Source organism: Anabas testudineus, chromosome 6, assembly GCF_900324465.2.
Source record: "Anabas testudineus chromosome 6, fAnaTes1.2, whole genome shotgun sequence".
Classification (NCBI taxonomy): domain Eukaryota; kingdom Metazoa; phylum Chordata; class Actinopteri; order Anabantiformes; family Anabantidae; genus Anabas; species Anabas testudineus.
This window is the reverse complement of record NC_046615.1, coordinates 9,165,978-9,179,568: the sequence shown is the minus strand read 5'-3', so window position 1 is coordinate 9,179,568 and position 13,591 is coordinate 9,165,978. Positions and strand designations below refer to the sequence as shown.

At 40.6% G+C, this 13,591-nt stretch overlaps 1 protein-coding gene across 1 annotated transcript in view; it reads left to right on the top strand.

Annotated features, from left to right (window-relative positions):
* ldlrad3 (low density lipoprotein receptor class A domain containing 3) overlaps nt 1-13,591 on the top strand; it is a 64,961-nt gene that overhangs the window by 30,417 nt on the left and 20,953 nt on the right. Inside the window, exons 3-4 of the mRNA XM_026366559.1 lie at nt 1,529-1,654; nt 2,804-2,938. Coding sequence (XP_026222344.1) covers nt 1,529-1,654; nt 2,804-2,938 — 261 coding nt within the window. The remainder of the gene's footprint in view (nt 1-1,528; nt 1,655-2,803; nt 2,939-13,591) is intronic.

The window sequence follows — 13,591 nt, the reverse complement described above, 5'->3', positions numbered from 1 at the left end:
GGTTAAAAATAAAAGAATCTAGAAATAGAAGAAAACTCCAAGAGGTGAAAGAAATCAAAATAGAGAATAAAGGATGATGTTGCCTTTGTTTGTGGCCAGATGAATTTCAATTCATACCCTCCACAGCAGCATGTTGCTGTATCTTCTCTTTCATGTGCGGCTACAGCTCAAATCCATGTCTGTTGTTCACCCTGAGCTGTAATGGGTGTGATATACCATGCAAAAAGAGCTTTGGGTGGTTAGGGCCTCTGCTGTCCAGGTAAACAAAGGCCTATCCAGACTATAGACTAGATCAGGCGCTATCCCGGCTTCCTCCCGCATTCAGCGGATTACATTTCATTCTGGAGACGGGCGCTCCAAACCCTGGTGGTTGTTATGCCTAGCCCTCCCCCCTCGCTACACATAATCGCCGCAGCATGAAAGAGCTCATAAATCAGCCTACCACAATATATTGTAGAGGGAAAAATGTGTGCCCCTGGCATTTGAGACGGCATAATGCCAACCCATGAGCAGGCCAATTCCACTCTTTGTATTCAGTAGAGAGAAAAAACAACAAAGGCTGTATGGTGGCTTGCTTTGAAATGACTGGTGTGGATTTGAATGTGTGGGTTGTTACATTTTTTTAGATGTTCTGTGTTATTTAAAATAAATTTTTAAAAAAGCATTACATTAACTCCTAGTTTTATTAAACTGGTAGCACAACAATGCCTAAGCCATAAATGGCAGCTTTTCCCTTCTCTGTCTCCATTAAGCAGTTACAACCGCAGTAGCTCTCACACGCAGCCAAAGTTTAAGCTTTGCTATTATTATGCAAATGTCTGTAAGGGAATAATTTGAGTGTTTTGACAAAGGCCAGAGTAGATAAACAGAGGTCTGACAGATAATACTGTATTTCACTCAAATGTAGATCTTTATTACAAATGGTAAATACAGTAGCAGCGGCTAGTGCTGTGTCCTTCCTTGTTGCCAGCACCCTTTCGATTTCTACCTTAAGAGTAGTTTTATTGTTTTTGCTTGTGTCTACCTGTTATCTTGTTTTTCTCCTTCTGCCAGGGGAGATCAATGCGTTTGAGTTAAAACTTGAGGTTAGCACGAAACAGAGGACACCAGGCATTGATGTTCTGCAGGCTCGTCACTCAGTGTCAGGCTTGTCCTGGGAGATAAGACCCGTGGCCTGCTTATGCTGATCAATGGCAGTATCCATGCAAACGCTCTCCCACACGATTTGCTCTCTTTGTCTTTGTCATTAACTTGTTTTTTTTTTGTTTGTTTTTTTTTTTTTATCAGTAGTCTGTGCTTGAAATCTTACACTTTACTTGTCATACATACGAGAACGTGAAGCTTTGCAGAACAGCATGAGCTGAAATATTAGTTGGTCTCTGTTATACAGCAGCTTAGTTTGAAGGTTTGAATTGTTTACCGTGTTAATTTGAGAACAAACAGCCATGGCTTATTCTGTCATAAAACATACTACAACTAATCAGCTGTTCACTTTCTTCCACTTCCTCCTCTCTACATCTGTCTTTAGCTAAGGTCAAGTCAAAGTGTGCCCCAACATTCTTCGCCTGTGCTAATGGCGTCCACTGCATCATTGGGCGCTTCCGCTGTAACGGCTTCAGCGACTGTCCTGACGGGAGCGACGAGGAGAACTGCAGTGAGTTTCACCACGAGTTACATCCAACAAACTACACAAAGATCACATTACATTGCATTTAATTTAAATGTGACAGTGGAAAACTAGAAGTTACCTAAGACAGTATGTGGGAGAGCTGATATACTGGCCAAAAGAGCTTGGAAAGCTCCAACTAATTATGTTAAAAAAAAAAGCATCTAGGATGTCTAGACATTTCACCTAGCTGTAATGGATGTAGTCCAGTAAATACAGAGTGTTAACAGTCACCACGCCTCCGTACATGTTGATAATTTCTTTCTCGCTTCTTCCCACCTCTTTCATTATGCATGTAGAGCAAATAAAGATAGTTTTAACAAATAATAGATAAATGGCAAGTGTGGTGAATTTTATCCTTTATATATTAAATTATATTTAATTTTCAAACATGTTTGAGTCAGTTATTGTATTTTTTTTACCTCAGATTTGCACCCTTGGATCTAGCTTTTGAGGTTTAGCTTGAAACATCTACACAGCAGTAGTAAGATTGCATATTGTCCTCACTTGACCCCACTCCTGCTTTCTGAGTGGGGAACACAAATCAAGCCAGTCACTTACCATTGTCAGAGGCATTGTTCCTAGCCTTCGGGGCCCAAATCTAATCTAGCCATTTAAATGGAAGCTTTACTCCATGCTCCCAGCACAGATTGCGTCATGACTGTGTAATTGTCTAGATCTTCTCACAAGATAATTCAGCTTTATTTTGCAGAGTCTAGAACAAAGACAAATGAGAAAATGAGCTACAAAGACGTGTTGGTGCTAGACAGCATTTTGAAAGTTTTTTGAAGAAGTTATGAAGTTGATGTTTATCAGACTCCCCAGATCAAATGTTTTTCTAACTCACATTGTTCTTAATGTTTCTTTATTTCTCAGAAAATCCCAGTGAAAATGCAAACCCTGTGTTTTTTCTTTTAATTGTAGTATATCAAAGTGTTGTGGATGGGATCGGATTAACAAGCATACAAAATCAACTTCTAACAAAAAGCACAAAATGTAATACAGGATAATAATAAACAATAAACTAATGAACAAATTGTTTATACACTGAAGTTTATTTACTATTACTTTAAACTTACAAATTACCTTTGTCCCTGTTTGAACTAACACTTGACCTGTGCTCTGACAAAACCGCAGCAGGCAACCCACTGGTGTGCTCAGAGGCCCGCTTCAAGTGTCGAAATGGACGCTGTGTAGACCGCAGCTTCTTGTGTAATGGCCAGGACAACTGTCAAGACAACAGTGACGAAGAGCTCTGCCTGACTACAGCAGGTAAGCCACCGAATCGGAAACAGACATAAACACTACGCTGCAATTTGAGTATACATTCACTCTGTAGAAGCAGATCACTTGTGTAGAGATTGTGCAGATGAGGGGATATGAATTAGGGGCTGCTTCATGTCAAACTTCTGATTGAGGGAATGTGTGCTGCAAAAACAATATCAATATCAATAGACAATATCACAAAAGGAACCTGGATACTTCGAGTAACCCAGTAACATGTTTGCTGTACAGCCACTGCAGTAACCTGGTTTGTTGTAAATCCACATATGCGTGCAGCAGCATGCATGTAATCAGAAGTCTTCTCCACCCTCAACTTATTTTAAAAGTGTGCCTCACTGCACAGTTAACGGCATAACTATTCGCTATTTTCTTTTTTGCTGTGTCTGTGTTGGAACAAACTGAGAGAAAGAGGAGCTAGTCAGACAGAACAGAATTGCTCTTGACTTCACAAACTGCCTGAATTTAACAAATATGCAGTGGAAACAGATTTATTTAGATTTCTGCTGACAACTTTGTGCTAGACTATTGTACATTTACATTAAACTGGGTACATTCTGAAACATTTCTGTGCTGAAACCACCTGCATGCAGATAGTAAAAATCAGCATTACTAATGCAGCACTACTAGCACCAGCTGTTTGTTTTAGTTTCAGCTTTAACTAGACTTTGGATAGAGGTGTTCTAATAACATTGGGTATCATTCTATGTAATGATCTCTACTTTAATCCAGACACTTCACTCTAGTTTCCTTGTCTGCAGCCTTTTCTCAAGCACATGAGTACATGTGCATGCAACACAAAATCGTGCATAGCTAACTGGCAGAGAAATCTGTGTTTTCCAGGAGAAATCAAGTCTCTCCAATCTCCTGCCCCAGTTACAGAAACCAAGTTTCTCATTTTAATGACAGAAATCAGCTTACTGGAGAAAGACAATAGGAATTAGATGTCCATTAGCTCCAAATAGTAAATGTTTATTGCATGAAACATATACTTTAGAATTTACCAAAGCCTATTAGACTGAATAGTCTGCAGAATGAAAGGATTAACTAAATGAAAATGTCTTTAAAACTATATATATAAAAATATACAGTGGAATGTCATTGTTTTGCATTAATTTGTCATAAAATGTGATCTGATCTTCATCTAAGTCAAGAGTATTAACAAATATAATGTGTCTAAAATAATAACACAAAAACAGTTCTGATCTTTCATGTCTTTATAGCATTAACCAATAAAGCAATATAATAATAGAGCAATAAACTCCACCAGACGCTTCCTGTAGCTGTAGATCAGACCTTATTTATCCGAATGTAGTGCTGTGTGTTCCAAATAGTTCAATATAGTTTCATCTGTCCACAAAACATTTTGCCAATACTGCTGTACACTGTCAATGTGCTTTTTTACCAAATTTCAGACGTGCAGCAGCTTCCTTCGTGGTGTCCTGCCATAGACAGCCTGCTAGTTCAATGTTTTATGTATTGTCGACTCATGAACACAGATGTTAGCCAGTTCCAATAATGCCTTCAAATCTTTGGCTGTCTCTCTGGGTTGTACAATCATTTGTAGATTGTAGATTGTGAATTTCCAAAGTCTTTTACATCACTTTGTTACCATTTCCAGCTTTTTGTCAATCAGCAATTCTTTCATAGATCCTCTGAAAACGCCTTTTGGCGAGACATGGTTCACATAAGCGTATTCTTATGTGAAAGTTTGAGTGGTTTTTGTCAATCCCATTAGCTCTAGTCCACAACTCCAAACTAATTTTCTTAACTTATGCTTACACCTGTTTCTAATTAGCTTTATTTAGGTCATCATTCCAAGGGTTCACATACTTTTTCCACTATGCACTTTGAGGTTTTTATGGTTGTTGTCAATAAAAACATGAAAGATGAGAATTTTTTTGTGTTATTATTTTAGGCACATTATATTTTTTAACATATAATATATTCAAATACTTTTTCTTGCCACTGTATGTTTTCAGCAATTAAGGACAATCACTTAATTTGGAGATTATAATTAACAGTTCGCTTCATATGAATTTTAATTACACAGTACCAAAAATGGTGGCGTAGATGCTTACCTTTTATGGAGATAGACTACACAGCTCACTAGAAGCCGCAAAATGCAGCGAATCTGTGTTCCAGAAATAACTGCAGAGGCACTAATTATGCTGGATGAGCTTTTTTCTCACAGTTTAAGAAGAAAGTCTTGAAATAGCCATCTCGGCTGTATCTTTTTCCACTTCATTCAGTTCATTCAGAGTTTCTCTACACCATTAACACAAATTGAGCAATTTCAAGATGAGACAGAGTGGAGACTTTCACCGTCATCTGTTGTGACAAACTGGAGACAGTAATTGACGGAAACAGCAAAATTTGCAGCAGATTTCAGAAAAAGGTAAAAGTATGCAGATGCAGGATTTAGTAGTTTTATTAAACTGGGTACAATGAGTCAGTATGTCACGTCATCTGATATTTGTGGAGAAGGAAATGGCTGGAAATGTGTTCTAGAGTCTGTGCTTCAGAAAGATACAGCAAAGCAGCTGACAGATTGAACTCTGCGCCAAAGGAGGCATGATAAGGAGGAACATTTGTCTGTGCAACAGAATTCCTGTGTAACGGAGAAGCACACTCATCATTAGCTTAATGTTAGGAAATATATTGATACTGATGATGCTGTGGTGAGCTTGCATTGAAACACAAACAAGCAGCGATATCATCCCTCACAGTGAGTCTGATGTCTTCTGGTATAGAATGTCTCACTCGCTGGCAGGTACCACTTACATCTGGTATGCAATTGTTATTCCACTGGCAGCTTCACTTCTCGCAGGCAGGCCAACAGTCCAACCCAATGTGTATGTAGCCCCAGGCAACCAAATGTGGCCCACTGCCAGTGTTTCTTAAAAAAAAAAAAAAAAAAGTCCTGTGTCGAAGTGCTGCTGTCACAATGATTTATTCAATAGGGGTCTGTCAGAAATAGCAAAACTGAAAACAGACTAAGTGCAGAGTAGAATAAAATAACCCATAAGACAGTTATTACCAAAACTGAGATAGGAAGAGTCAGCAGAAACATGACCAAAACAAAAATGTTTGTCTGTTAAGTTGACATTACTGAAAAAATACAGATCAGATAGTGTGATAGTGTTCATACTATCTTCATATTCTAATTTACCCTGATCCCGCGTTACCCCACGTTACAATTGAACAAATACACTTGTGAACTAAAGCTGCAGACATCCTGACCGATTTATGTGTAAAGCTGATGATCTAGGGCGTTTGTTTGTATGAGATAGGCAGAAAGAAAGTCCATCCATCATCACTAGTCTGTCCTCCTCAGACTCCACAACTCGATGCAGAGTCGCAGAAAGCTGAATAGAACTGTTTAGTGATGAAGAAATATTGATTGATATCTGTGTCTACCGCACTCCATTTCCTTGTTGACAAGTGAACAATAGCGGCTCCAGCGCTGGCTGACAGAACGTAGCTCCGTGTTTGAGGCATTCGATCTCAGAACACAGTCTTCACATCACGGGCTGGATGCTGTATAAAGAGCCGACACAATCGAACAGCTCGGTGTTAGCAGGACACAGTGATTGGGTTTATTTTTTAACTGTATGCTTTAGAAAACATTGTCCATCCATTATAACTCACATTCATTATACCCTTCTTATTTTCCTGCTGAAAACTTGTGTGGTGTTGCGTCAAGTACTTAGCAAAGTGTTGAGACGCTGTTGGATCCATGCTGCGGTGGCCTTCAGAACACATCAAGGAGGTGTTTTCTTTATTTATTCTATCATCATCGTCTGTGCTTAGGACAGAGTGAAGACATTGCTGCAGTTTGACTCTGCAGTTTCTTTCCTGTTTGCGTGCACGTACACACACACACATGCTCACCTTACGTTCTGCTCTGACTTTGCTTCTCTCTATAATAAGCACAGACCTGCAGGTGACAGATAAGGCGTACAATATCCGCTGTAAGCCAACTGAGCACAGCATCTCCTTCCTCACCTGAACCTCTACCTATCTTCCTCTTGCTTCATCTCTACCTGCAATTATTTGCCTCAGCGTCTCCACATGTGATTCCTCTATTTTAATAGTCACATGCAGATGGTTAGTGGTCAGCTCATTGTGGCATAAATAGACTAGACGATTGGTTATCATTAAAGCCAAAAGGCAAATAGTTAGACCTAGAGAAGCAGCACCATATTCTTGGTGTTTTTAATGTATACTTCTAGAGTTTTTATTTCCCATCAGAGTGGTTTTAAACAATTTAGCACCCTTAGACACACACACACAAACACAGAGCACGGAGCTGCTTTTATTGTTCATCATTTTATGTGATGGGTAATTGATTTTTGAAATGGCAGAAAGGTGGTAAAGTGGCAAACAGTGTAATGTAACAATACACAATCTCCTATAAATGCATTGGTGCAATCATCGCGCAGTGAGATAGAAGTAGTGGGATGTGGAGTCTGTAACGGATAACAGAGATAAAGGAATGGAAAGCACACCACATAAAAATAATATTGTGAACCAGAAAGTCAGTCGCAAGGAGCAATGAATAGCAATGGGCAGGAAGATGGAAATAAGCAAAGGGAGACAGGTGATTTGGCAGAGAAAGGCGGGGATTTGGATAGAAGTGAGAGAGGGGTAGCGATAAGCTGGAGAGGATGAGAGCGACATCCATCTCAAGTCGAGCCCCGAGGCCTAGCAGTGTAACTCTGGAAACAGAAATGACATGAAAGCTAGTTTTGCAAAGCTGAGCTTCTCTCTGCTCTCCCCCGGTCTTCCAGTCTCCTTATAGTAGAGGAAAAGAGAGAGTTCAGTGACAGAGCACATGTTTGCCTCTACAATGGTTTGTTGCTGAAACACCTCCGCAGGGCAGGACTTTGCCAGATGCTGGAGGGGGCCCTTGCTGAGAACAAGAGAGCCCACTCTGCATATCCAAAAGGAGCGCGAAGCATGTGCATGGCACACACAGTCAGACACACAAACCAGAGTCACAGCACATCTGACAGCGATTGTTCTGCAAATTGAACTGCAAAGAAAAACCTCCTGAAGAAACTTTCTGAAGGTCACGGTGCTGACAAGTTTAAAGACTAAAATGATGAGCACAGTATCTTTAAAAGAAAAAAAAAAAAAAGTGGTGGAGGAGAACTCCCCTGGAGTCATTTAAGAAAAGTAATTGATTTAAAATGCACACATCAGCGTCTCTCATTATGCATTAATTAACTCAAGCAGGCAGAGAGCATCGGATGACGTGTGTGTGTGAGTGTGACAGTGATTCAATCTCACATCTCCTTCACCTTAAGGAAGGTTTGTCGCGGCCTTTTTCTTGAGTGAAGTTGTTCTAAGAGAGAAAGTATTAACAGGGGGATAGTGGAAATGCTGCAAAGGTAGGAACAGAGGGACAGAGGATGGTTTGAGGGCTTCAAACGCTCTCAGCTGACTTTGTGTGCTTTTGAAGATAAGGCGTGCTTTGTGTGGCCACAAGCATCAAAGGTTTTTCCTTTCCAAGGCATGTGTGCGTTTACTCTTTGAGCTGGCACAATAATTGCGAACACTGTTATATACTTGAAAATATAAATATTTGCAGTTGGGATTGTGAAGCTCTATGACGTCCAACATTAGGGTTTTAAAGCGCTGTAGCTTTCTACATCACATGAGGAAGATTAAGGCTCTCGGTGCTGCGTCTCGGCCAGACCCAATTAATTTTAATACCGCTGCAATAATTGGATAAATAAAAGGCAAATCAATATCATAACCCATAAAGACTTTGAAAGCCTCATGGGGTCAGTTAAGCTTTGTCTTTAAAGCAGAGAGGAGACATCAGCCCTGCTGACCAGTTCAGAAGTGTTGACTTTCACACCACATCTGCACATCCACGTGCATTTAGATATAATATATATATACATATATATATATTATACAGTAAAGATATAGATCATAGTTCCTGAGCAAACTTAAGATGCCTCATGCAAAATCCTGCGTGAGCTCAGAAACAGAACTGCCACAACATTTTTTATATCATTATATTTTTTCTAGCGACCTCAGCAGGGTAATCGTTGGCCTACAGGTTCTCCTATCACTGTCAGTCAGAAGGAGATTTCGAGCAAACAAGCTGCCGATTAACCTTTGTCCGCTACATGAGCGTACTGTCAGAATCCTGGCAGCTGACATCACTCCTGATCGTGGTTGGCTCGATGAAAATTAGCCCACACGCTGAACATGGTCCAAGATCTCTAAAATTAAATGTGCCATCTTTTGGACTCTACAGAGAGCACAAATGTATTTAACTACACCTGCCAGTTCCTTTGGTACGTTTCGATAAGTCTCTCAGTGAGAGTCACTTGTTGTCGCTGTGCTGGTCAGGGAGATTTGTCTTAATATAACAATGTTTGTCCAACCTGAACACTAACATGTTCATAAGCTTTATTTTGACCAGATATTCACGTATGCTCTCTATTACCATCATACACTACAATAGCCAATTTAAAATGTTTTGTGTGTAGAACCCTTCCTCTCTGAGAAGTTAAATCCCTCACTTTATACTCCAGGGATGCTCTCCTCCCACAGAGAGTAATCTACAGCTTTCTATTTGTTATATCCTCCCAAGGCTGTGTAAGAACTGCTCGATAGATCTACTAGCACTGCATCTGCTGTTTTGCATAAGCACTATGTACTCAACAACCTGTCTTCGCAGCCCTGCCATTTACAGTGCCAACAAACACCAGTAATTCAGGCGGGGCTGTATACAGTGACTGGCACCCAGCCGTAATTCACGCCTCTCCATTAGTGTTGCCAGCAAACTAGACATTAATAGATACTATAGTGTCAGACAGATAAGGAACAAAGACGTCAAAGTGATTAAAAGTTCCTCGGTCTTTATCCACTATTGGTATCGCTTTAGCTTGCTAAGAGCTTCTCACACAGCCACATCCTCGCCTATTGATTGCCACAGTTTGGAGCTGGAGATTTAAATGGTAAGATAATCCATTTGCAACTTTAGTTTTTAGAGATGATGCTGACATGTTGGTCCGCTCATGCCCTTCATCAGCAGTACTCAGTACTCAGAGCTCTGGCAGAGAGAGAAAGGTGTGGGAGGGAGCGTGAAATGGCATAGGGGAATATAATGGCAATAGATTGAGGTGTGGGAGTGAAATGTAATAGTGCCAGTTTATCAGAGCCAACCCACACTTGACAGGCACAAATGGGGGAGGTTGCACATGTCACCGCCCATGGATTTGAACTCTGAAATAGTTTCAGGTTTTTGCTTTTGTTAGCCCAAAGCATGTTCACAAAGCGGTGTTGAAGAGCTCTCGGCTGCTGGTCTCCCGGAAAGCCAAGCAGTTGGCAAGACGCTCTTAGCTGCTGCTGGCAACAGTGAACTGAGGGGGTGCTGCCTTCTACTTCCCGAAGTTACAGTGTACAGTAGATAGATTTGTTTTTTACACACATGGCAAACATAGGATTGCATTTTAAATCAGAAAGTTCACTGAGGGTTCTTGTGTGAACGTGGTGGTTCTGCATCCAACTGTTGTACGTGTTCTACTTTGGTAAGGCCTGCGTCTTATGTGCTATATCTGCACTTGTTTTATCTTTCATTTGACGCCACTCCTGCCCTCCCTCTCCCACTCCCCAAGGCTGAGTGTCAGTCCTTTCAGAGCTCCTGTTGTTTAAGGCCCTTCGTTGCCGTTAGCTACAGCCACACAGAGGGGTCACTCCTGGGACCTGAGAGTCAGCATGAATCATCCCTGTCCTTGAATCAGGACCAGTCAGCTGTCGGACTCCCGAAAATTAACAACCTTTCCCTTCTAAACCTATCGTTATTCAGTCACCATGGTGATGGCGGTGGACACGTACCCACAGACTAGTGGAGGAATTTCAGTCCAGACAATAGCTCTACTGTTACTTTTTTGTTTGTGTGTGTGCTCGTGTAGGTTGGTGCATGTGTGTGTGTGGGTGTACAAGTGATGGTGTTTTGTTTGAAACTATTCTGTCTACATTTAGCTGAATGAATCCGAGGAAGGTTTCCGATTTGTTTTTAACAATGGACATAGAGAAGGTGTCAATCTCTGGCTGACCACGGTCTGTAATGTCCAAAAAGATTTAATCATTTTGATTTGTTTGGTTTTGAACCATTTTGTTAATTAGGTACTATGGTGTAAAACCCAAATAGGACAAAAAAAACACACAAATCAAGCTCATTAACTATCTTATTTGTGCTTTTACAAGCTTCACATTTGCATTAGAGTGTGTTAAGTATGGCCTTGACTGCATTTCTTCAATCCATCTGCACTTGGTGTGAAAGACAGGTCCCTCCTTGGCCCCTTTAGAACGCACTCACTGGTTGGCTGACAGCAGAAAGGAGGTGAGATCACATTGTGTTATGCTTCAGTGAGTCTCTCTCTCTCTCTCTTTTAGACTTTTTTTTCCATCTCTGCATCTGAATCATTTCATTCATTTACAGTACCCCCATTCTTCACAGTACACTAGCTTTTTTAGAAAACTGTGCCTGCCTAGTCCGCATTGTGCAAACATCAATGAGGCTCGCAAGGGCCATTATCTTTCTTGAACAATATCATATTAAAGAAAGACCCAGAGGTAGTGAGGCCGCACAAATACCAGATGCCTTCTGCTCATTAGTCTCCTTGCTAAATCCCTCAATTACTATAATGTTGTGGCAGGTATTTACTTGACTGACTTTTTCTTAGTAAAAGTTTAGATTGAACTTGTTCAACATACTGTGAAATGAACTAAAGAGTAAAATTTAAATACTTCCACTGTTTTCATATTTTCAAATCTTTGTAGCCTCATTGTGGAGAGAAATGTGCTGTTTTTGCATTTTAAAACTTACTCGGTTTGAATTGAAGGACATTATGAAACTATAGTGAAGAGGTGTACTGAATAGGATTTCATCCTCTTAGATAGCTTTGATGGATGTTGGAAAAATTTTAATACAGTACTTCTAAGAGATGGTTATGTGCCCAGAGCCCCATTTAATTTCCTCCCCATTATTTTTGGACCATATTATCTTTTCTTCAGGCATGTCTAATGTACCCAGTCACGTGTAGCAGAGTCACTTAGTACCATTACAAACTTTGCTGGAGTAAATCGGAGCTAGAACAGAAATGGTCTCCTAGTTTTGCAGCACTGAAAGTATTAAAGAATAAGAGCTACTGAAGTGTGAATATAAAACAGGTGCTGTCAGGTTCTTCACTGCATCTTATCAAAAGAAGTGACTCCCTAAATACCACTCCTTAAGACTACAAAATCCTACTGATTGGCTGTCCGATTGCTAGGAATAATTTGGAACATTGTCAGTGCTGAATACTGCAGTGCCTTTCCATGCATGGATTTTGCATAGTGTGCATGCTTTTAATGGTTATCTTACAGAAACTTTACCATATTGATGATTACAGAGATGCAGCATTATCCTCGTGCATCTATTAAATTGGCATTGGCGCTAAATGGTGTGCAGCTGCAGCATTAGGGGTAAACAGATAAACACCTTTAAAAGATGCATTTTGTGTCGGTCCTATGCATTTTCTGCCATTACTAAAAGTGTGTTTTTATTCATCTTGCGGTTGGGTTCAATGTGTGCTCGACAAGCCGCAATTATTAAGGTGTGACAAAATGCAGATGTGTGTTTTTGTTGTGATTAAAGTGAGGTTGTGATGGTGGAGGTTTGAGCATCCAAATATGTGTTTGGTGTGCATGTATATTTTGCAGAAATGCAAAAAGAAGAAAGGCTTAAGTGGAACAAAGGGAAAATAAAAGTACCCCCAGAGAGAAAAGAGGAATTGTATGTCAGTGAGTGTGAGAGATAGAAAAGTGAGAGAGGTGAGGAGAGATGAGGGGAGTAGAATATGGGATGAAAAAAAGAGCAAAATGTGAGTGTGACGACGATGGAGCAAAAGAGGAAAGGAAAGAGGGATAGACAGCAAGAGGGAGGCTGATGGAGATGAGGGATTAGGGAGAGTGACAAAGCCATCGAGGAAGAAAAGATAAAACCCTCTGGATTCATTGTGTAGAAAGACAGCAAATCAAGACAGAGGACAAAGAAGAGGAGGGAAACAGAGAAATGGAAAAGGTGGCTGTGGAAAGGATCATGGGTGCTGGTAAAGAGAAGGGAAAAACACTAAAGAGGGTGAAGAGAGAACTGAGTGGAGAAAAAGATGAGAACCGAACAGGAAACACGGTACCTGCAGAGATAGAAATAAGCAGGCAAAAATCTGAGAGACAGGTGCAGGAAGCACAGGTAAGAGCAGAACAGAGAGGAGCGCTGGGGAATAAGAAACAACAAAGTGAGTGATAGGGGATGAATGGATTGAAGTCGAGCCAGAGTGGCGAAGTGGGAATGGAACAAAAAGCAGGGTAGACAAAAGAAGGGAGAAAGTAAGAACGAAAACAGCAAACAAAATGGAGGAATCAGTGGATGATGACAGGAGGGTACAGGCATGAGAGACAAAATGACAAGGTATCAGATTTTTAAAGGTGGGTCGATAGGGGCCTAGTTTAGTGCATGCAACAGCGGTCTCATTCAAGGAAATTAATTTCCTTTTTTTTTCCTTGTAACTCTCTCTTCTCTGTCTTTCAGGCTCAGACTCTGCTCATGTACCATTAACCTCCCATCACTTCTCT